General features: G+C 62.6%; 10 protein-coding genes and 2 non-coding genes across 12 annotated transcripts in view; 7 read left to right on the top strand and 5 right to left on the bottom strand.

The window, feature by feature from the left end:
* The window catches only part of AMSG_01622 (adaptor complexes medium subunit family protein), a 1,981-nt gene extending 406 nt beyond the window's left edge, over positions 1-1,575 (top strand). The window contains exon 2 of the mRNA XM_013906216.1: positions 125-1,575. Within this exon, the coding sequence (XP_013761670.1) occupies positions 125-1,530 (1,406 nt within the window). The 3' untranslated portion in view covers positions 1,531-1,575. The remainder of the gene's footprint in view (positions 1-124) is intronic.
* AMSG_01621 (uncharacterized protein) lies at positions 1,538-2,459 on the bottom strand. Its single transcript, XM_013906215.1, has 2 exons — positions 2,307-2,459; positions 1,538-2,098 (listed from the first exon to the last, which is right to left on the bottom strand). The coding sequence occupies exons 1-2, from the start codon at positions 2,369-2,371 to the stop codon at positions 1,612-1,614; spliced, it is 552 nt and encodes a 183-aa protein (XP_013761669.1). The 5' UTR covers positions 2,372-2,459; the 3' UTR covers positions 1,538-1,611.
* Positions 2,460-2,640: 181 nt separating this feature from the next.
* On the bottom strand, positions 2,641-3,974 carry AMSG_01620 (CAMK/PHK protein kinase; the record flags this gene model as incomplete). Its single annotated transcript, XM_013906214.1, has 2 exons — positions 2,641-2,671; positions 2,704-3,974. The coding sequence occupies 2 exons, from the start codon at positions 3,972-3,974 to the stop codon at positions 2,641-2,643; spliced, it is 1,302 nt and encodes a 433-aa protein (XP_013761668.1).
* Positions 3,975-6,882: 2,908 nt separating this feature from the next.
* On the top strand, positions 6,883-10,462 carry AMSG_01618 (flagellar associated protein; the record flags this gene model as incomplete). The annotated part of the gene is made up of 1 exon (XM_013906213.1): positions 6,883-10,462. One exon carries the CDS (start codon positions 6,883-6,885, stop codon positions 10,444-10,446), a length of 3,564 nt encoding a protein of 1,187 aa, XP_013761667.1. The 3' UTR covers positions 10,447-10,462.
* AMSG_01617 (uncharacterized protein) lies at positions 10,127-11,380 on the bottom strand. The gene is made up of 3 exons (XM_013906212.1): positions 11,333-11,380; positions 10,898-10,990; positions 10,127-10,813 (listed from the first exon to the last, which is right to left on the bottom strand). The coding sequence occupies exons 1-3, from the start codon at positions 11,336-11,338 to the stop codon at positions 10,550-10,552; spliced, it is 363 nt and encodes a 120-aa protein (XP_013761666.1). The 5' UTR covers positions 11,339-11,380; the 3' UTR covers positions 10,127-10,549.
* Positions 11,381-11,816: 436 nt separating this feature from the next.
* AMSG_01616 (uncharacterized protein) lies at positions 11,817-13,142 on the top strand (the record flags this gene model as incomplete). Its single annotated transcript, XM_013906211.1, has 2 exons — positions 11,817-11,841; positions 11,872-13,142. The coding sequence occupies 2 exons, from the start codon at positions 11,817-11,819 to the stop codon at positions 13,131-13,133; spliced, it is 1,287 nt and encodes a 428-aa protein (XP_013761665.1). The 3' UTR covers positions 13,134-13,142.
* An 8-nt stretch (positions 13,143-13,150) lies between these two features.
* AMSG_01615 (uncharacterized protein) lies at positions 13,151-14,435 on the bottom strand. Its single transcript, XM_013906210.1, has one exon. It carries the CDS (start codon positions 14,422-14,424, stop codon positions 13,168-13,170), a length of 1,257 nt encoding a protein of 418 aa, XP_013761664.1. The 5' UTR covers positions 14,425-14,435; the 3' UTR covers positions 13,151-13,167.
* Positions 14,436-14,910: 475 nt separating this feature from the next.
* Positions 14,911-16,113, top strand: AMSG_01614 (uncharacterized protein; the record flags this gene model as incomplete). Its single annotated transcript, XM_013906209.1, has 1 exon — positions 14,911-16,113. One exon carries the CDS (start codon positions 14,911-14,913, stop codon positions 16,087-16,089), a length of 1,179 nt encoding a protein of 392 aa, XP_013761663.1. The 3' UTR covers positions 16,090-16,113.
* A 64-nt stretch (positions 16,114-16,177) lies between these two features.
* AMSG_01613 (uncharacterized protein) lies at positions 16,178-17,155 on the top strand. The gene has a single exon (XM_013906208.1). It carries the CDS (start codon positions 16,201-16,203, stop codon positions 17,146-17,148), a length of 948 nt encoding a protein of 315 aa, XP_013761662.1. The 5' UTR covers positions 16,178-16,200; the 3' UTR covers positions 17,149-17,155.
* Positions 17,156-17,659: 504 nt separating this feature from the next.
* On the top strand, positions 17,660-17,731 carry AMSG_20007. Its single transcript has one exon. It is a non-coding gene; the product is annotated as a tRNA-Pro (tRNA).
* A 107-nt stretch (positions 17,732-17,838) lies between these two features.
* Positions 17,839-17,910, top strand: AMSG_20006. Its single transcript has one exon. It is a non-coding gene; the product is annotated as a tRNA-Pro (tRNA).
* A 97-nt stretch (positions 17,911-18,007) lies between these two features.
* Positions 18,008-18,688, bottom strand: AMSG_01612 (vacuolar protein-sorting-associated protein 25). The gene is made up of 2 exons (XM_013906207.1): positions 18,598-18,688; positions 18,008-18,526 (listed from the first exon to the last, which is right to left on the bottom strand). The coding sequence occupies exons 1-2, from the start codon at positions 18,645-18,647 to the stop codon at positions 18,037-18,039; spliced, it is 540 nt and encodes a 179-aa protein (XP_013761661.1). The 5' UTR covers positions 18,648-18,688; the 3' UTR covers positions 18,008-18,036.
* Positions 18,689-18,769: the final 81 nt, after the last annotated feature.

The following is an 18,769-nucleotide window of genomic DNA, read 5'->3' as shown; positions in this document are numbered from 1 at the left end:
AGGGGGCGTGGGCAAAGGCATAGTCGCCACGCCACACGACAAGGGAAGGGGATTGGGGAAGGGATAGACGACGTACGTATGATGCGCCGCCCACTCATGTGCATGTCGAGGGAGGGGGGTACAGACCGAGGAGATGTCGTCAAGGGCACGCCGGACATCTTCTGGCGGAAGGTGCAGGCAAGCAGGGCGAGCAGAGGTGGAGGCGCTGGGCCGTCGTCGGGAGTGGGACTTGCAGCCCTTCCACCGGCGTTTCATATCAATGGACTCAACTTTATCCATGTGGCGCGCAAAGGTCTGTATCTGGTCTTCACCACCAAGTTCAACGTCTCGCCAGTCTTCGCTGTCGAGCTGCTCGATCGGTTTGCCGCCGTGTTCAAGGACTACACCGGTGAGCTCTCGGAAGACAAGCTGCGGAAGAACTTTGTGCTTGTTTACGAGATCCTCGATGAGATTTTGGACTACGGCTGGGTCCAGTCGACGTCGTCAGACCATCTGCGCGCGCACATCGTCAACGTGCCCGAGGCAGCATTTGGCGCTGGCGAGGGCAGCAGCGGTGGCACGAGTGCGAGCACGAGCGGCAAGGGCAAGGGCGGGATCAAAGCTGCACTCGCCAAGTTTCGTGACCGGGCGGCTGCGGCCGCGATCAAGCACGGGGTGGCTGAGCCGACCAGCACCGCGGGAGTGGCGCGGACGGCATCGTCGGCAGCGGCGCAAAAGCCGATCACCCTCGAGCACCGGCGGACCGGCGGCGACGAGGTCTTTGTTGACCTGCTCGAGCGACTCATTGTGGTGTTTGGCAAGGACGGCTCCATTGTGCGGTCTCAGATCGACGGCTCCATCCAGGTCAAGGCCTTTGTCAACGGCAACCCACATCTGGTCCTCGCGCTCAACGAGGATCTAAGCGTCGGTGGCGCCGGCGACGGCTACGGCATCGTTGTCGACGACATCTCCTTCCACGAGGGCGTCAATCTCGACGACTTTGACGCCCGCCGCCTCGTCGCCTTTCCGCTCGAGTCAGGCGAGTCGACGCTCATGTCGTACCGCCTCAAGTCCGAGTTCCGCACCCCGTTCCGAGTCTTTGTCTTTCTGGAGGAGGTTTCGGCCTCGGCATTTGACGTCGTCCTCCGCATCCGGGCCGACTTTCCCAACACCACCTTTGGCAAGGGTGTCCGCGTCTCGCTCCCGCTGCCAGGCTCTACTTACAACGCCACCCTTGATCTGCCTGCCGGCGTCGGCGGCCAGTCGTACGCGTATGCCAAGGAGAGCAAGACCATGACTTGGCTCATCGAAAATTTCCGCGGTGGTGCCGAGCACCATGCCCGGGTCCGCGTCCATCTCGACGGCCCCGAGGAGTACGCCGTCTGGTCGCAGAGCGTCGGCCCGGCCTCGCTCGCTTTTGAGATCCCCATGCACTCGCTCTCGGGCCTCGCCATCCGCTCGCTGCGCATCATCGACGCCAACCCCAACTACAAGCCCGCCCGCTGGGTCCGCTACATCTCACACTCGAACTCGTACGTGTGCAGAGTGTGAGCCAAGCGGTGGATGTGCGTGTGTGTTAAAGGAAGTGCAGCGAGATCGCAGCGAGCAGAGGGGACGTGAGAGCTGGGCGGCTCAGATCCGAGCCACCTTTTCCGGCGAGACTACTGGGTTCGCCGCGCGGAGCCTGTCACGGGCCTCGGCGGCAAAGTCGTGGGTGCAGTCGTGGGCCCAAGCATAGCGGTGCGAGCCACAGAACGAGGCGCCACACGCGCACTCAAAGCCGCGCGTCCCGATCTTGGTCCGGCACTCGGCGTGTGCACAGCGGGCCTTCTTCTTCTTCTTCTTCTTGGGTGTCTCGTCTGCTGCTGCGGCTGCCATAGCCGGGGCCTTCACAGCCTCGGTCTCGGCAGGCGCCACATCCATGGGCGCCGGCATCGACGCGACGTCATCACCGCCTTCTGCCGGCAGAACGTTCGACGCGGCAAAGGCTGCGTCAGCCGCCGCCGCTGCCCAAGCCGCAGGCGACGATGGGGCATCCTGGCCTCCACTGGCCAGGTCTTGCATGCTTTCGCTCATGTGTTTGCGGTGGCAAGCCGAGCATCGGTCGGTCGCAGCCGATCTGCATGCCCAACCATCCGCGCATGTGACTGGGGTGAGTGACGGTGACCAATTTGCGACCGGCGAACAACCGCACGCCCAAACGAACGAATGAAGAACGAATGAGCAAACGAATCAATCAATGTTCGAAACGGAAGAAAGTGTGACGAACAACGGCGAGTTGGGTCGTGCTCATGGGCGGGGTAGGGGGGGTGGGGGGGGGTACGTACGCAAAGAAGCCGCATCCGTCGATGCAAGCTTGCGGAGTTGAGGCGTCGTTGTTAGACGACGACATGGTGGGGAGGGATGAGGGGAGAGTGCAAGTCACAGGTCTGGTAGTAGGCGAGACGGTGGTGGTGACGAAGGAAGGGAAGAGCAACAGAGTTGAGTGGCGGAGGAGGTTGCTCGGTGACGACAGCAACCGTGGAACTTCGCCACATTGCCGATTTGGGCAAAGTGGCAAGCGACTTGCCGGACTTGAGTCGCCTACGCAAGAGTTAGCCCAGTTATGAGCTTTGTGTGTTTGCGGTGGTACTTATGCTGCTCGAGCATACCGATGCTGAATCAGAACAGCTGTCGGACTGCGGTGAGCTGTCTGTGGAGAGCGAGGGCGAGTAAGGAAGGGACGATGACGAGGTGATGCCGAGGGCTGTGCTGGACCGTCGACGGGCCGAGACCGACGACCGGCGGCGACGGCGGCGCTTGCGGATCCTCGTACCCTTGCGGCCGGACGATAATCGAGAGGCTGGCGAGCGCGGCGCCGGCGAGCGAAGTGCTGCAGGCGTGCCGGTCTTGCGCTTGCGCAGCTCGTCAAAGTACCTGTGGGCGATGGCAGCATCGGCGGTCCAGCGGTGGGCAGGGCTGGCAGCAACGAGGCCGGAGATGAGCTCAAGGAGCTGGGCGCGCGACGAGCGCGACTTGGCAGTCGACGCCGCCGCCTCCAGTGTGTCGAACACATCGGGGTGCGTCATGGCCGAGTAGCGGCGCGGCGGGACGCGAAAGACGAGGGCGAAAAAGGTGAGCCCGGCCGAGTACATGTCGACAGGGTAGCCATAGCCGTCGAGGCGCAGCCGGTCGTCGATGATCTCGGGCGCGAGAAAGCCGCGGGTTCCGACCAGATCGCGCGGCGGCGCCGACGGGTCGTAATGGGTGGCACAGTCAAAGTCAATGAGAACTGCCCGCTGGCGCGCCATGTCGAACAGGATGTTCGACGGCTTAACATCGCGGACCACCACCGACGCGGCGTGGCAGAACGCCAACGCCTGTAGCGTGTCCCACATGTACTTGACAAGCTTGCGCGGCTCACTCGCCGGATCAAAGTCCTCGTGCACAATGTGCGGCATGGCAATGGCAAACGCGTTCTGGTCCAACAGCGGATACCATGCATCGATCGAGACAATGCACGGGTGTGCCCGGAGGCGGAGAAGCATGGAGACTTCGCGTGGTGGGCGATCAACCGAGACTGCCCCGTAGCCTGTCACAATCTTGAGCGCCGTCTTGCCGCTCGGCGCTGGCCCCTCGGTCGCCCGCGCGGTGGCGAGATAGACGGCAGCCCGGATGCCCGAGTGGATGCGTGAGATAAAAACGTAGTCGTGCGCAAGCGCAAAGACACACGCCTCCAGCGCTCGTGCCGTCGCTACCGCGCTCCGCCGCGCCGACTGCGCTGCCATCTCCACAGCGTCCGACGCCTCACGGACCGCATCGCGTGCCGACGACTGCCGCCGTCGGCTCTTGCGCAGCTTGGCTTCGAGCTCCTGCACCTTTGCCCGCAGTGCCACCAGCTCGCGTCCTTCCGGCTTTTCAGACTCGAGAAGCCACGGCTCGATGCCTGTGCCGCCATCGCCTTGCCCCGACGATGACTCGTCCTCGCCCGACGTTCCAGCCGCCGTCGTCAGCATGGTGTAGTACCGGGTCGACCCGCGGGCCTGCCGGAGACTTGGCACTGCTACACCTGCCGAGTACGAGCTCATACCCTCCTCCTCCTCCTCCTCGCTGAAAGAGTGCAGCTAGGTGTGGCAACTCATAGCAGAGACAGCGGGAGCGGGTGAGGCCCCCACCGCGTGGCCTGTCTGCTGTTGGTTGGCAGCCATCAAAGGCGATCGATCACGTCTTGCATGCATCACCTCACACACCCTCTCCCCACACACACACTCTCTCTCCGCTCCCATCAGCCACAGGCACACACACACACTGCTTGGCGATCTCTGCCGAACAATTAACGACTACCCATCGATGGCTGGTGCAGTCTATGTGGTCGATACAGAGAGGATTGGAGCTCGATTCGATGTGGATGGCAGGTGAGGCTGGCAGGCGGAGGAATATGGCTGGCTGCCAAGCAAGCCCTGGTGAGCCAAGACCAAGACCGCATACTCGTCGCTGGCCAACGATGCCGATTGTAGCGGCTACAGTGCGGATCGAGTTTCTCAACGTCCGTAACAAGAAAGATCACACCGTGTTGCGGTCCAAGACAATCAAGAACGCGTATGTCTCGTTTGATGCCGGCCATGCGCAGGGGACCATCGTCATGGCTGTCGCCCACGTCCGTGCGCCGCGATCAGCTGCGCCTGCGCTGAGCCTAGACTGCATCCGAGCACGCGAGATGCAGGTCCAGACCAAGTACACAAGCCAGGGCCGTGCCACGCTCACCATCTCGACCGCATCCGCTCGGGTCCGGGTCCTCCTCTCGGCGGCTACGCCCGCAGCGCTCGAGGCCTGGCTCATGCTCCTCGGCTCGACCCTCCACCCGGCGAGGGCGGCCAAGCTCGCCATCACCGACAGAGTGCAGCTTGAGGCGCAGTGCAGCGAGAGTGAGGCCGAAGCCGCAAGTGCAGGCCGGTCACCGCCGCGGAAGCGCAAGCGTACACTCTCGGCACTGCCTGCCGGCGTCGCGGGCTTGCCGGAGGGAGCGGCGCGAGGCGCAAAATATTCAAATTTTTCGTCGGCGCCGCCGCCCGCAGACGCTGTCGTCATCGATCTCGGCGGCCATGCCCGCCACCTCGCAACAGGTGCGTTGCCGAGCCTGATGCGCGCATCCAAGCGACGGTGTGGCCTCGATGGCCGTGCGGTGGCTGCTGGGCCTGCTGATGGCCAAAACCCAGCGCTGTCGCAGGTCGATCCTCGCCAAGCCGAGGTCCTCGCCGCTATCGCCGACGGACGCAATGTCTTCTTCACTGGCTCGGCCGGAACAGGCAAGTCGACGCTCATTGCGCATATTCTGGCGCAGCTGGGCGCGACAAAGCGGGTTCAGGTCACGGCATCGACTGGAATTGCCGCGTGCCAGCTCGGCGGCACAACCCTCAATGCGTTTGCGGGCATTGGGCGTGGCGAGGCGCCACTGGCGTCGTTGCTGGCGTCAATCCGCGAGCGCCCAAGTGTGGTGACTCGCTGGCAGACTACAGACACGCTCATCATCGACGAAATCTCCATGCTTCGGCCGCAGATGCTGGACGTGCTTGACGGCGTTGGCCGGGCGCTGCGCTCGCGACCCGATGCCCCGTTTGGCGGCCTTCAGCTCGTGGTCTGCGGCGACTTTCTGCAGCTCCCGCCGGTGGTCAAACATCGGTATGGCGTTGTCTCGACCGCGCCACAGTTTGCCTTTGAGGCTGAGGCGTGGAAGGCGGCCAAGTTTGCCATTTTCGAGCTCACCCACGTCTACCGCCAGCGCGACGTCGAGTTTGCCCGGCTGCTCGGCGCACTCCGGCGTGGCGTTGTTGAGCCTGGTCTTGTGCGTGTCCTTGAGGCTCGATCGCAGGCCAAGGTAGTTGCCAACGATGGCGTTCTTCCCACCCGTTTGCTCCCACATCGAGCAGCGGTCGACGCAACCAACGCCGAGCAGCTGGCGCAGCTGCCGGGTACAACGGTGACGTACAAGGCGTTTGATGATGGACCGACTGGCGGCGTGGCGGCGCTTGACAGCTCGTGCCCGGCGAGCAAGCGGGTCTCGCTCAAGATCGGCGCCCAGGTCATGCTGGTGTGCAATCTGGACGTTGTGGGCGGGCTCGCCAACGGCTCGCGCGGCGTTGTTGTCGCCTTTGATGACGCCACCCAGCTACCGTGGGTGCGAATGGCGAGTGGGCGGACAATGCTCATCAAGCCGTACGTGTGGCGGATGGGGCTTGTTGGACGCCGGCCAGCCAAACGGACACAACTGCCGCTCAAGCTGGCCTTTGCCGTCTCCATCCACAAGTCGCAGGGCATGTCGCTCGACTCGCTTGTTGTCTCGCTTGGCTCAGTCTTTGAAGCTGGCCAGGCCTACGTCGCCCTCTCTCGCGCACGATCGCTGGAAGGCCTGTATGTGGTCGACTTTGATGTCTCTTCCATGTACGCCGATCCCAAAGCGCTCAAGTTCATGCAGGCTCAGACATCAGCTAGATCCCGAACCACCGCCATCGCCCGGTAACCAGCAAGTATCTGCCAAGTAACCAGCAGATGACCAAAGCAATCATGTTCTCTACTCCTTTCTCCTTCTCACTACATTCATAGCCATGACTACGCCCTTCACCCGCCTACATTGCCCAGCCGCAAGTTCCGGTCTGCCGACACGCGCGCGGCGCCATTCGGTCCCCCTCCCCCCCCCCCGCCTCGCCCCACCCGCTCCCCTCCTCCCCCTCTCACGCACGCCTCCAGGGCTTCCCACCGCACTCTCAACCCACCCACCACCACCCACATACCTTCCCCCACTCTCCACCATCATGCACGTCTACCTCTCCAAGAAAGTACGTCCTCCATCCCACGCCCCCTACCCCCCCCCCACTTGCCCCTCCCCCCCCTTCTCCTGTTTCCCGCCTTGCCCGCCACACTCACACCATGTCGACACAGATTGGGATGCCGAATGCTACGCCGCTGACGACGGTGGCATGGAGCGGAGCGCACGGATATGTGGCTGTGGGCGGCGAGGGCGGGGCCTGCCGGGTGCTACAGCTGGAGCAGGCAGGTCCGGGCACGGCGTCGTCATTCAGCATGAACCAGGCGCTGACGGGCCACTCGGCGACACTGTCGCGGTGCCGGTGGAACGAGCCGGCACAGCGGCTGACGACTGCGGCTGATGGTGTCATTATTGTGTGGGCGCTGCATGATGGCGCATGGTTCGAACAGATGGTCAACGAGCGGGCCGACGGCGGAAACGTGGCCGACTTTGCCTGGTCACCGTCAGGCCTGCTCATCGCCATTGCCTACACGGACGGCATGGTCATTTTGGGCCACTTGTCAAAGGAGCGGGTGTGGTGCATCAATTTTGACAAGCCGTTGACCCGCGTGGCGTGGTCGCCCAATGGACGGCTGCTGCTGCTGGCAACCGCCGACGGGCAGGTTCATCTGCACGACGCCGCGAGTGGCGCGTATTTGACCCGGATGCAACTGTTCGTGGCGGTTGACGGCCCATGTCAGCTCCCTCTGCCGCCGACAACGCCTGCCGACCAGCTTCCGGGCGTTGTCGACCTTGCGTGGTTCAACGACGCCATCCGTGGCGTCGAGGCCGGACTGCCGTCCCTGGCGGTCGCCTTTGACAACGGATGCGTCCAGCTGATGCGGTCTGAGATTGATGACGCTCCGCTTGTGCTTGACACCAAGTTGCAAATCTCTACCTTGTCGTGGGACAAGCTCGGGAGCTTGCTGGCGGTGGCGGGCCAGCTGACGCTCCGTGAGCGAGTTGTCTCAGTGGTCCAGTTCTACGAGCCGAACGGCGCCAACGTGTTCACACTCAAGGTGCCCGGCGGCTCGCTGGTGACCGGTCTCTCGTGGTCGGGCAACGGGCTGCGGATTGCGCTCACGGTTGGGTCTTCCATCTTCTTTGCCACAGTCCGTCCGCCGCGCAAGTGGACGTACTTTGCCAACACACTCGTGTACTCGTATCTCATCTCGAACGACGAGCACTGCATCACGTTTTGGAACACCAAGACGACCGAGGTAGCGGTCAAGTACATCAAGCGGGTGGCCGGCATCTGCGCTGCCGGCCAGCACGCCGCGCTGCTGACCTCGACGGGCGGCGCGCAATCGGAGGACGTGGCCATTGTGTTTGACGCCATTGGCAACCCACTCGTCTCCAAGTATCTTGCGCTCGAGCCGACACACTTGGCCATGACACCGCGGCATGTGGTTGTTGCCTCGCCGCGCGCTGTCTTTGTGTGGGACTACATTGCAGCGCTGGAGAGCGAGACGCCGCAGGCCAAGTCGCACAAGATGCTCGGCGGACGTAGCGGCGGCGATGGACCACCGGTTGCGCTCTTCCACATCGACTCGGATCCGGCGTCGACTGCCTCTGAGTTTATGGAGCTTGCCGACTCGGAGGAGACTGGCGACGTGATCACGGCAGTGGCAGCGTCAGGCAGCATGCTGCTGGTGGCACGGGCGTCGGGAACGCTGCTGCGGTACAGCCTGCCGCGGCTCCGGCTGGAGACGCAGTACAACATTGGAGTGCGGGCCAAGGTGCTCGAGATCAACTGTGACGGAAGCGTGGTGGCGATCATCGACTTTGCATCTGCACTCTCGCTGTACGCACTGGAAATGCGCGAGTCTGCAAGCGCGCCGCTGGGCATGCCGCTGCCGGACTTTGAGCGCAAGAACAACGTGTGGGCCATCAAGTGGGGCGACGAGCCGTCGCTGCTTGCCGCGGTGGAGAAGGACAAGCTGTATGTGTACCGCGGCCCGGCGCCGGAAGAGGCCGTGCCATGCACCTCGTACCTTTGCGAGTTTTCGGACCTAGTGGTCCAGGCCGTCGACCTCGACGCGCTGCTCATTGATCCGCAGGTGCCGTCCAAGGCGTTGCTGGTTGAGTATGAGACGCGCTCGCTGCGAGATACCCGGGCCATTGTTGAGTCGGTCAACCTCAAGGAGGCGATGGGCTTTGTGGCGGACAACCCGCACCCGCGGCTGTGGCGGATCCTGGCCGAGGCCGCGCTGGAGGCGCTGGATCTTGGCCTCGCCCGGGCTGCGTTCATCAAGTACGGTAACTACGAGGGCTTGGTCTTCCTCAAGTCGTTGCGCGAGGTCAAGGACCCGCTCAAGCAGGCTGCCGAAGTTGCAGCGTACTTTGGCCGGTTTGACCAGGCCGAGAAGCTGTACATGGAGATGAACCGGTCAGACCTGGCCATCGGTCTGCGAGTCAAGGTCGGCGACTGGTTCCGGGTGGTCAAGCTCATCCACGAGACCGGACAGGGTGACGACAAACTCCGGGCGCGGGCACACACTGAGCTCGGCGACTACTACGCCGAGCGCGGGCAGGACGCCAAGGCCATCCACTATTATGAGCTGGCCCACGCTACTGGTCCGCTCGCCGACGCCGCCTACCGGGTTGGCGACTTTGACCGGCTCGCTTCGCTCGTCTCAGAGCTCGGCTCTAGCGACGCGCTGCTGCCCAAGCTCGGCGCCAAGCTGGTGAGCGTGGGCATGGCCGACGAGGCCGTGGCGGCGTACGTCAAGGCCGGCGACGTCAAGGCCGCCGTCGACGCGTGTGTCAGCCTCCAACGGTGGGACACAGCGCTGCGGCTCGCGGAACGGCACGCCTTTCCAGGCATCCACGCCCTCCTCGCCGAGTACGCCGACAAGCTCCTGGCCTTGCCCGGCGGTCGGCTCAAGGCCATTGAGCTCTACTATCAGGCCCACAAGTACAGCGAGGCCGGTCAGCTCCTTGTCGAGCTTGCGCGTGAGGCTGTCGCCGCCGGCAAGCTTGTGCGCGGCAAGCAGCTGTATGTTCTCGCCGGGCTGTGTGGACAGGCCAAAGCCAAGATGGCAAGGCGGGCTGGTGGAGGCGAAGCAGGGAGCGGCAGCAGTGGACGGTCGTCGTGGTCGCCGGACGCCAAGCTTGCTGGCCTCATGAGCTCGCCAGGCAAGAGCAGCGCCGACGGCGCGGGCGTCGACGGGCTGGCCACCGCGTGGCGCGGTGCACAGGCGCTGCATCTCTACCTCTTGGCGCAGCGGCAGCTGCACGCCGGCGACGTCGACGCGGCAATGCGGACCGCACTGCGGGTTGCCGACGACTTTGAGGCTTTCCTCGACTCTCGGGCAGTGGCCTCGCTTGCTGCCCTCACCGCGTACCTCAACCGGTTCTTCAAGCAAGCTTCGCTGGCGTTTATCAAGCTCGAGAGCCTCGGCGCCAATGACGAGGCATACGAGCGGCTGGCGGTGGAGGTCTTCAAGCGTAACGCGCCGCGCGACCGGCGGGCCAAGCCGACAAGCTGTGGAGGGTGCGGGGCGAGCACAGCGCCGTGGGCCTCGTCCTGCAACTCGTGCGACCGCTCGTTTGAGGTCTGCATCGCCACCGGCGCTACGGTCGTCGACGCCGCCGCCATCGCCTGGCGATGCGGCGTCTGCGGTGGATGCGCTGTCGTCGATGTCAACGGTGGCGTCTGCGGTGTCTGCGGCGCCGACTCGTAAAAGAACGACCACAGGCGTCGAGGTCATGTTGTTTTAAGCAGCGACGTGTGCGGCGAGGCAAGCAGGTGCACTCGAGCGCGCGAGCCGGGCAACGCCAGACGAGCTAAAGGCCACCAAAGTCGAGATCGGACGATGATGTAACAGCCTTGCTCTTGCTCTTTTTCTTCGACTTGCCCACCGAGGATACCGGCGATGCAGTCCGAGCAGGCACGGCAGATCCGACCGACGAGTACACGCCGTCATCGTAGGCAATGTCGCAGCCACGGTTGCACACCCGAACCATCTCTGTCACCTCGAGTTCAGGGATCTTGCGGAACACATTGGCGCATTGTTTGCAGAAGATGTCTCCGCACCGTCGGCAGTGGTGCTGTGAGGAGGAGGGAGGGAGGGTGAGAGGAGGCGGGGGGACGGGAGGGAGGGGGGGAGGGAGGGGGGGGGGGGGAGGGCGTACCCGGCGGACAAGGAGGGAGAACTTCTTCCCGCAGTCAGCACAATGAGTGCGCTCCTCGTCAGGGACCCAGCGGACACGTGCAGACATGAAGGACTGTGTGGGGGTGAGGTGGGTGGTGAGGAAGGGGAGGGGAGGGGGGAGGGGGGGGACATTGGCAGGTGGCGAAAGGGGTGGGAAGTGGACGTCGGCGGCGGCCAGCCTCAGCGGTTGGGGCTCTTGATCGGGAGGCTGATCCGGGCATGATGGGAAGGCGGTGGGGGGGGGGGGGGGGGGGGAGGGAGGGGGGGAGGGGGGAAGGAGGGGGGGAGGGAGTTGAAAGTCGTCCCGATCATGCTCTGGAGTGACATTGTCATGATATGGATGTGGTGGGACTCGGCAGGGAGGGGACTGGAGCGGACGAGCCTGCGCGGAGCCAATGCCACGACAAGCGCTTACGCCCATGCTGCAGCCATCCGGTCTCTACAATCGAAACAACGAGTGATGACTTTGTTCACGATGAGGACACGTGGTCCACACGTTCGTACATCGCAGCCGACCGTGTTGGGCAGTGAGTGCCTTCTATTCGACGGTTCGTGGGAGAAAACTCTGCTCAAACCGCGTGACCCACGCGACCGCAACACAACCACTCTTGGGCCTACGGGCGGATATCAAAGACCGATGTGCAATCAATGTCACCGATGTTCTGATCCACAATATGTGCTACCAGATCATGCCTCTCTCACTCTACACATCTCTTTATATTGTACCTACGAGCGTTTGCCATGCCCAGACTGGGTGAGTGGAGATGCAGTGGCAATAAAAGGTATGTCAAAAAAGGCACGTACGCCACACCCATCCCACAAGCCACACACCACCCCCAGACACCGGCCATAAAGCCTCTCTGTGACTCAGCCAACAAAAACGGTGGACCTCGACAAAGATGACAAAGAGCGTGCTTAACGAGGGTCAGGGATTGCTGGCCTCGAGAGGTAGAGGCCGCCTCGGGAACAAGTCTGTGAATGCCACTGCTGTGGCGGTGCCTGTCGAGCCGAGTGCGCCAAAGTTTCCATCGCTGGAGACCCGGCTGGGCACCATCTCGCCGACGGTGCTGGCGGTAATCTGTGTCATCGGAGCTGTACTTGGAGGTGTGACGCAGAATGTGGCGCTTCCGCTGTGGCTGGTGGCACTGGACGATTCGTCGGCTGGCGCCAATCCGTACTTTGTCCTCACCTTTGCCTCGGCAGCGTACGTGGTCATCTTTGGCCTTGTTGTGGCGTATCTCAAGCTCTTTACCAACGCGCTCGGAGAGGTCGAGGCGCGGTTCCCGCACAAGTTCCTCGCTCTCATTGGAGCGTGCGATGCGCTCAACGGCATCCTTGTGGTCTTTGCATCGCCGCCGCAGCGGACGGCGCCGTTTCTGCAGGCGCTCCTCGGCAACGCCATCATCCCATTCACCTTTGCTGGCTCGTACCTGCTCCTCCACCGCAAGACGACGTGGAAGCACGTGGCATGCGCGGCGTTGTGTGTTCTGGGCCTGCTCATTGCACTGACGCCGACGATCTTCAATCTGGACGACGTGGCGGAGCGGTACTCGTCGTCGTCGTCGGCCCGGTACGTGTGGCCGATGGTGTTTATGGTGGGCTTCCTGCCTGCGGCGTTGATGAACATCTACGAGGAAAAGGTGCTGAAGACGATCGGGGCGTCAGCGTCGTCGATGGGGCGGCTCAACCTGTACTTTATGCTCTTCTGGACCTCGCTCTACCAGCTACTCACTGCTGGGCTCGCGTTTTGGGCGGCGTTCATTCCCGGCTTTGGTGTCTCGACGGCCAAGGCTTTTCCCAACTCGATGTGGGTCAATCTGCAGTGCACCTTTGGCGGTGCAGGCTGCTCGTGGGCCCCGTTCTTTGCGGTTGTCTTTATCGGCGGCTACGTGGCGTCATACGTGTTTGGCGGCTTCCTCTTCCGCTACGCCTCGGCAAACTACAACGTCGTGGCCTCATCGCTGGTTACTCCGCTGGGCGCGCTCTTCTGGACATTTTTCCGGTCGACGCCGTTTGGATGGGACATGCAGGTCAATTACACGACGTGGCTCTCGCTCTCGGCCCTTCCGGTCCTCCTGGCAGGCATCATGTGGTATCACCGGCTGGAAGCCGAGGACGAGGCGAGCGACGGCGCTGTCGACATCGACGCCCTCGACTTGGACCATGGCGAGGTGCGGACCATGCGTGCCGGAGCCCACGACTACATTACAATTTGATTGCTACTGCTTGCGTCTGCCAGTTGGCAGTGTGTTATTGACTAAGGATAGAGTTGAGCGCCTCGATCCAGGCAACACGATTTGCCTCGTCGTCGACGCGGAGGAGCCAGGTCCGCTCCGGGGTGATGATGGCAAAGCGAAAATGGGCAGCGTCACCTTCGTACTCGACCATCTGGACCGAGACGTGGGCGCCAAGCGGGATAGCGCCCTTGGACTTTTTGTCCTTGGCTTTGGCAAAGTACTCGATGCGGTTGCGGTAAACTCTGAAGAACCGAGTCTTCCACGAGTGGCGCTTCTCGCCCTTTTTCTCGACAGTGCCTTCAAAGACGATTTCGTCGCCATCGGCGGCAGAGGAAGCAGGAGGTGGGAGCTCTGCGTCATCGTCCGAGGCTGATGACGAGCCTGAGTCGTGTCCGGCCGACGACGGGACGCGGCGACGGCGGACGTCGTTAAGGAGAGCGGTCTTGGCCCGCATGCGGGCCGAGACCTCGATGAGCCGCGATTGGGCCTCAGAACCGAGCAGAAGGGTGAAGCACGCGGCCGGCGCCCTCCCGGTAGCTTCGCCGTACACTAGCGTCAGCGTCTGCGGCTCCGAGTCGGAGACGGCCAGCACGTCGCCGGGCAGGATCCAGACCCAAGACGCGTCGTCGCCAGCGGCCTCAGGCGAGGCCAGATCGTCAAAGTCGAGGCGGACTCGAACAAGAGCAACGGCAGCGCGAGCCTCGGCAGCTACCGAGATGGGCCCCGAGACTGAGAACAGCTCGGTCACGTCGGCTGACTTCTTCATCTGCTCCCGTAGGGTCTTACTCCGAGCCTTGGCCACCTTGCGGGCCTCCTTCTCGGCACGCTTTGCCTCCTTCCGTTCGGCATCGGGCACCAAGTTCCCGGCCTCATCGCAGAGAATGTCGACCGAGGTCCGCGGGACAATGATGGTCTGACCTTCAAAGGTGGCGTGCAGCATGTCCGGGTCGGCTGTCTCGCCCACATTGGTCACGATCCGGCCGACGTCAACGTGTTGGCGATGGTAGGGTTCGGGAACAAGGCCCGAGCCGTCGGCACCCACACCACCTACTCCAGCCAGCGCACCAGTTTCACTTGCTGCTGCAGGTGTACCAGTTTCTGGCGAACCGCTCGTCTCTCCGCTCTCTCCCCGAGTCAAAGACGAGCAAGTCGCCGCCTCGGCCAACATCGGTGCCACAACCCGTGCGAGGAGACCGTGGCGCTGCATGGGCACGGCTGGGGGCTTCTTGCTCTTGCTCTTGCCCTTGGGCGTGCCCTCCACTTCTGCCATGGCTACCAGACAAAGGAGAGCTGAGTGGCCGTGGCGTTGACTATGGGCCCCTCCCCTCCCCCCCCCGTCCTCCTCCCCTGTCCCCTGCTGTTGCCGTCGCCCCAACACCCCCAGCCCCAGGCCCAACGCCTCAACCCTTGCCGAGCCACTCAAATTGATGACCTGCGGCAGGTTTTTCTCCGCACCGCGGCAGGGCTCACGTCATGACGCACGCCATAGCACTCTGGCATCGCATACTTGGGAGATCAACTGAGTGAGGGAGAGCTGAGAGGAAGGAAGTAAAGACGAAGAATGCGACTCAGTGTGGACTGGGAAAGATTGAGCTCTGATCAGTGACGGCTTCCATAAGACGACCGATTCTCGCTTCAGCACGTCCAGCATCAGCGTGCACCTAATCGTCGATGTGCAAGTATGTGGCTGTCACTCGTCTCTCTCGCCGCCACAACTTGTGGAAGCATCGGATTGGAATTGGGTAGTGTGTGCACAATGCTGGATGTGCTGCCCGCCGAGCTTCTCCACGCCATCGCATACGGCGTGGGCGTGCTGGGTGCGACGGACGTGCTGGCGATGGCGATGACGTGCAAGGCTCTCCATGGCGTGCTGCTTGGCGATCGGTATAGCCGCGCACATGCGCACGCCTTGAGCGGCTACAATGCTTGCGTGGCGCACAAGCTGTGGGACGGTGCTCGACTGGCTGCTGCCAGCGCGATGAGAGGCGCGTCCGCTGCCGACGGCCTGAGGCTGTGGCCGGCGAGCTCGATCCGCCCAGTGGTGGCGGCTCAAGCAAGCGACGATCCGGCCTGGACCGCCCTAGTGGCTCATCTGGCACGCGCTGGTGTCTGCTGCAAGGTCGAGCGGTACATGGTGTGGGCCTATGGTTGCGGCGACCTGGAGCTTGTCTCAATCCTCGGCCTTGTCTTGGCCTTTGGCCTCGAGGGTGAGCTCGTCCAGGCAGTCATGGCAGCTTCGCCGCCTTGGAGCCAGAGAATGGCGCTTCCCATCGCTGCGCACATCGGTGCGCTCCACGCTGTAGAGCTGATACTGGCGAACACAACACATGGAGCTGGTGGGGGGAGTGGCCGTGGTGACGGCTGGCTCTTCGATCTCGCGCTTCTGTACGCTTGCCGGAGCGAGGCGGGCGACAGCGCTGCTGTGGTGGCGCGACTACTCGCGGACGAGCGGGTCGATCCGACTGTGCAGGCCAACGCGCCGTTGCGTGATAGCTGCTACCACGGACGAGAAGCGACGGTCGCCATTCTGCTCGACGATCCGCGAGTTAATCCGTCGGTCGACTCCAACGTGGCGCTGTGCGAGGCTGTCGAGCGCGGGCAGCTCGGCATCGTCTTGCTCCTCCTCCAACATCCTGCCGTCGATCCGACCGATCTGGGACATGAAGCACTGCTCCTTGCCATCTCGCGCGGAAACATGGATGTTCTTGATGCGCTTCTCGCCGACTCGCGGGTAGACTCGTCGACCCGCGGCCAGCTCCCGCTTCGGCTTGCAGCCGAGAATGGCCGCATGGACGCTATCGCGCGACTCCTCGACGCCGGCGCACTTGGTCATGGCCAGAAAGCTCAAGCAGTGCGCGAGACTGTTGGGCACGGCGATGCAGCCGACGTCCTTGCTGCGATAGAGCTCGCCAGGTCTAGCAGCGACGAGTCGTGACATAACACACGCCATCGCGGCCGGCCGCCTCCTCAGCTCGGTCGGGCTGTTCCTGGGCGGTCGGGTTCGAAGACGGCAACACTCGACCCAAAGACAGAGGACTACCAGAGCATGGCAACGACAGAGACAGCGGGTGAGACCGCAGCTGGGACAGGCAAGACGAGGCCAGCAGAGGAGAGTCCGCTGGCGCTGTTCGACAACGAGACGCTGGCGCAGTTTGCCGAGCTCGGCATGGGTGAGCTGCCGGCGTCGGCCAAGGTGCTTGGTACGGCGGACGGATGGACGACAGTGATGGCGGTGGATGTGCTGGAAGCGCTGACACTGCGGGCGTGCATTGAGCTGCGATTTGGCCGGCACGATGCCGCGGCGCGGATTGTCCATCAGGCCATGATTGTGCAGTACGGGCTGAAGATGGTCGACGACGCGGCCGAGATCGCCCCGGCGACGCCGCAGTCAGCACTGACGCTGGCGCTGGAGGCGGTTGCCCGCGACGCAGCAAAGCCGCTGGCTGCCCTGGCTGACGACGCGTCCAACGTCGATAGACTCCAGGCGCTCGCTGCGGTCTCGCCCTTCCACGCCGATGTGCTCGAGACGTACACCCGTATTGCTGCAGACGTCGAGGCGCTCGAAGGCGAGACGCCTGCTCTCTCTGAGGATGAACTGCAGCAGATGGCCGAGCTGGAGAAAGATCCGCAGTTTGTCGAGCTGCGGACGGTCCTGCTCTCACTGCCGGCCACGCTGCGCGACGCCATCCTGGCTGAGGACCTTGACAAAGTCCAGGCTGTGCTAGACGAGTACGACGAGGGCGAGCGTGACGAACTCATTGCAAAGTGTACTGCCGTCGGCCTCCTCGAGCCGTCGATGGCCTACACTCTCATCCGTCCCATCGTCGACTGCTGTGGTGGCTCGAGGCTCCGAGCCCAGATCGGCCTCTGCCTCGTCCTCATCATTCTTGTCCTTATCGGCCTCTTTGTTCCCTCAGTCTACACAAACTTTTCTGACTGGGTTAACAGGCTTGTTGGTCTCGCTCCACCGTCTTCTACCCACAGTGAACTCTAAAGAAAACAACTCAACCGCGCAACCGCGGCTGTGTGTGTAACGAGTGTGCTGCAAGTGAGAGGCACTGATCAGTAAACAGATTTAGGCTCACTCGTTTTCTCACCTCCACCAACAAGACCTGCCATTGCACGCTCTGAGCGTAGCCGAAGCATCGGCAGCTCTGCAAATGTTGCCCAGTCAACTGCTTGCGTCGATGGAAGTTGCACGGTGGACTTTCCTGCGCCGTTTATGGGGCTTTTCTGTGGCTGGCGCGTAGCTCGATGAAGCACTTGTTGCGGAGGTCGAATGTGAAGCAGCATGTGCATTCACGATGGCAAGCAGGGACTTTGCGGGATGACCACTGCCTTGCTGGAGGTTCTAGCCATAGCTACAAGAGACATGCAGGGAGAGTTCAACACAGAGAGAATAGTATTTGAGGAATGGAGGTGCAGATGGGAGGGCTGTAAGAAAGGTTGAATTCAATGCACACATTATATACCATGTCTAAACCCTTCATTTCCAACAACAGGTGGCCTGAGTGGTCTAGTGGTATGATACACCGTTCGGATCGGTGTGGTCCCCGGATCGATCCCGGGCTCGGGCCTTGTTTTTTTTTTACTTCGCTCACCCTCGTGACTCTCAACCGTCATATACTAGATGCCTGCTGGAGGCATGCGAAACCATGCTTCCACGATTTGTGGTTAGCAGATCGCCTGAGTGGTCTAGTGGTATGATACACCGTTCGGATCGGTGTGGTCCCCGGATCGATCCCGGGCTCGGGCCTGATTTTTTTGCTGTTTCCCCCACCCTGCCGCTTGCTTGCTTGCAGGCTAGCCAGCTACAAGCTTGCATGGCACTGCAGGCCGGTCAGTTAGTTGGCGACTGGTACTGCTAATGCTGTTACTACTACTATGCAGGGAAGAACTTGACGCCTGCGTCTTCGGGCGATGAGGCCGAGAACACCTTGGCCTTGCCCTGGCTGGCGAGCACGTCGAGGGCGCGGTTGATGAGGACAGCATCAAGGCCGTGGAACGAAGTTCCCACGGTGGTGTCGCCCGAGTGCAACTCGTAGACGGTGAGGACGTCGCCGATCTGGCCGGTGGTGTCGATCCAATCGTAGATGGCGGCGGCTACCTCATCAGGAGTGGCCGGCATGATCAGTGCCGTTGTGTGGTCAGAGGTTAGCCACTCTGCGTTGCGTGTGGCAACGAGATCGTCGATGAACAGTCGCAGCGCGTCCTCGGAGAGCTTGCGGTCGATGGCGGCGTTGTGGCAGAGCGGCGAGTCGAGCGCCGACTGGATCTCCAGCTGGCTCACGTTGTGTGCCGCGCAATAGCCAAGGATAAAGTTCCGCCAGGCCGAGACCTGGTTCGCCCGTGTCTCTTCATTCGGCTGTAGTCTGTGGAGCAGGTGTGAGGACAGTGACGCAGGGGTGGAGAGGGAGGGGGGGGTGGGGGAAGGGGAGCGTACGTGAAGAATGGCGGGAACGAGTAGAACCGAGGAAACTCGTAGTCACCCATAACAGCCTCTGTTTGTCCAGATGCGGGTCTGTAGCAGTCGCTGTGTCGAGTGTCCAGGTGTGTGTGCGTTAGCGTGTTTGGGGTGTGTGTGTGTGTGTGGTGGTGACCAGCCCCCCCTCCCC

This window comes from Thecamonas trahens, assembly GCF_000142905.1.
Source record: "Thecamonas trahens ATCC 50062 unplaced genomic scaffold supercont1.6, whole genome shotgun sequence".
Classification (NCBI taxonomy): domain Eukaryota; order Apusomonadida; family Apusomonadidae; genus Thecamonas; species Thecamonas trahens.
Note: the sequence above shows the minus strand (reverse complement) of the source record. Positions and strands in the feature narration are given on the sequence as shown.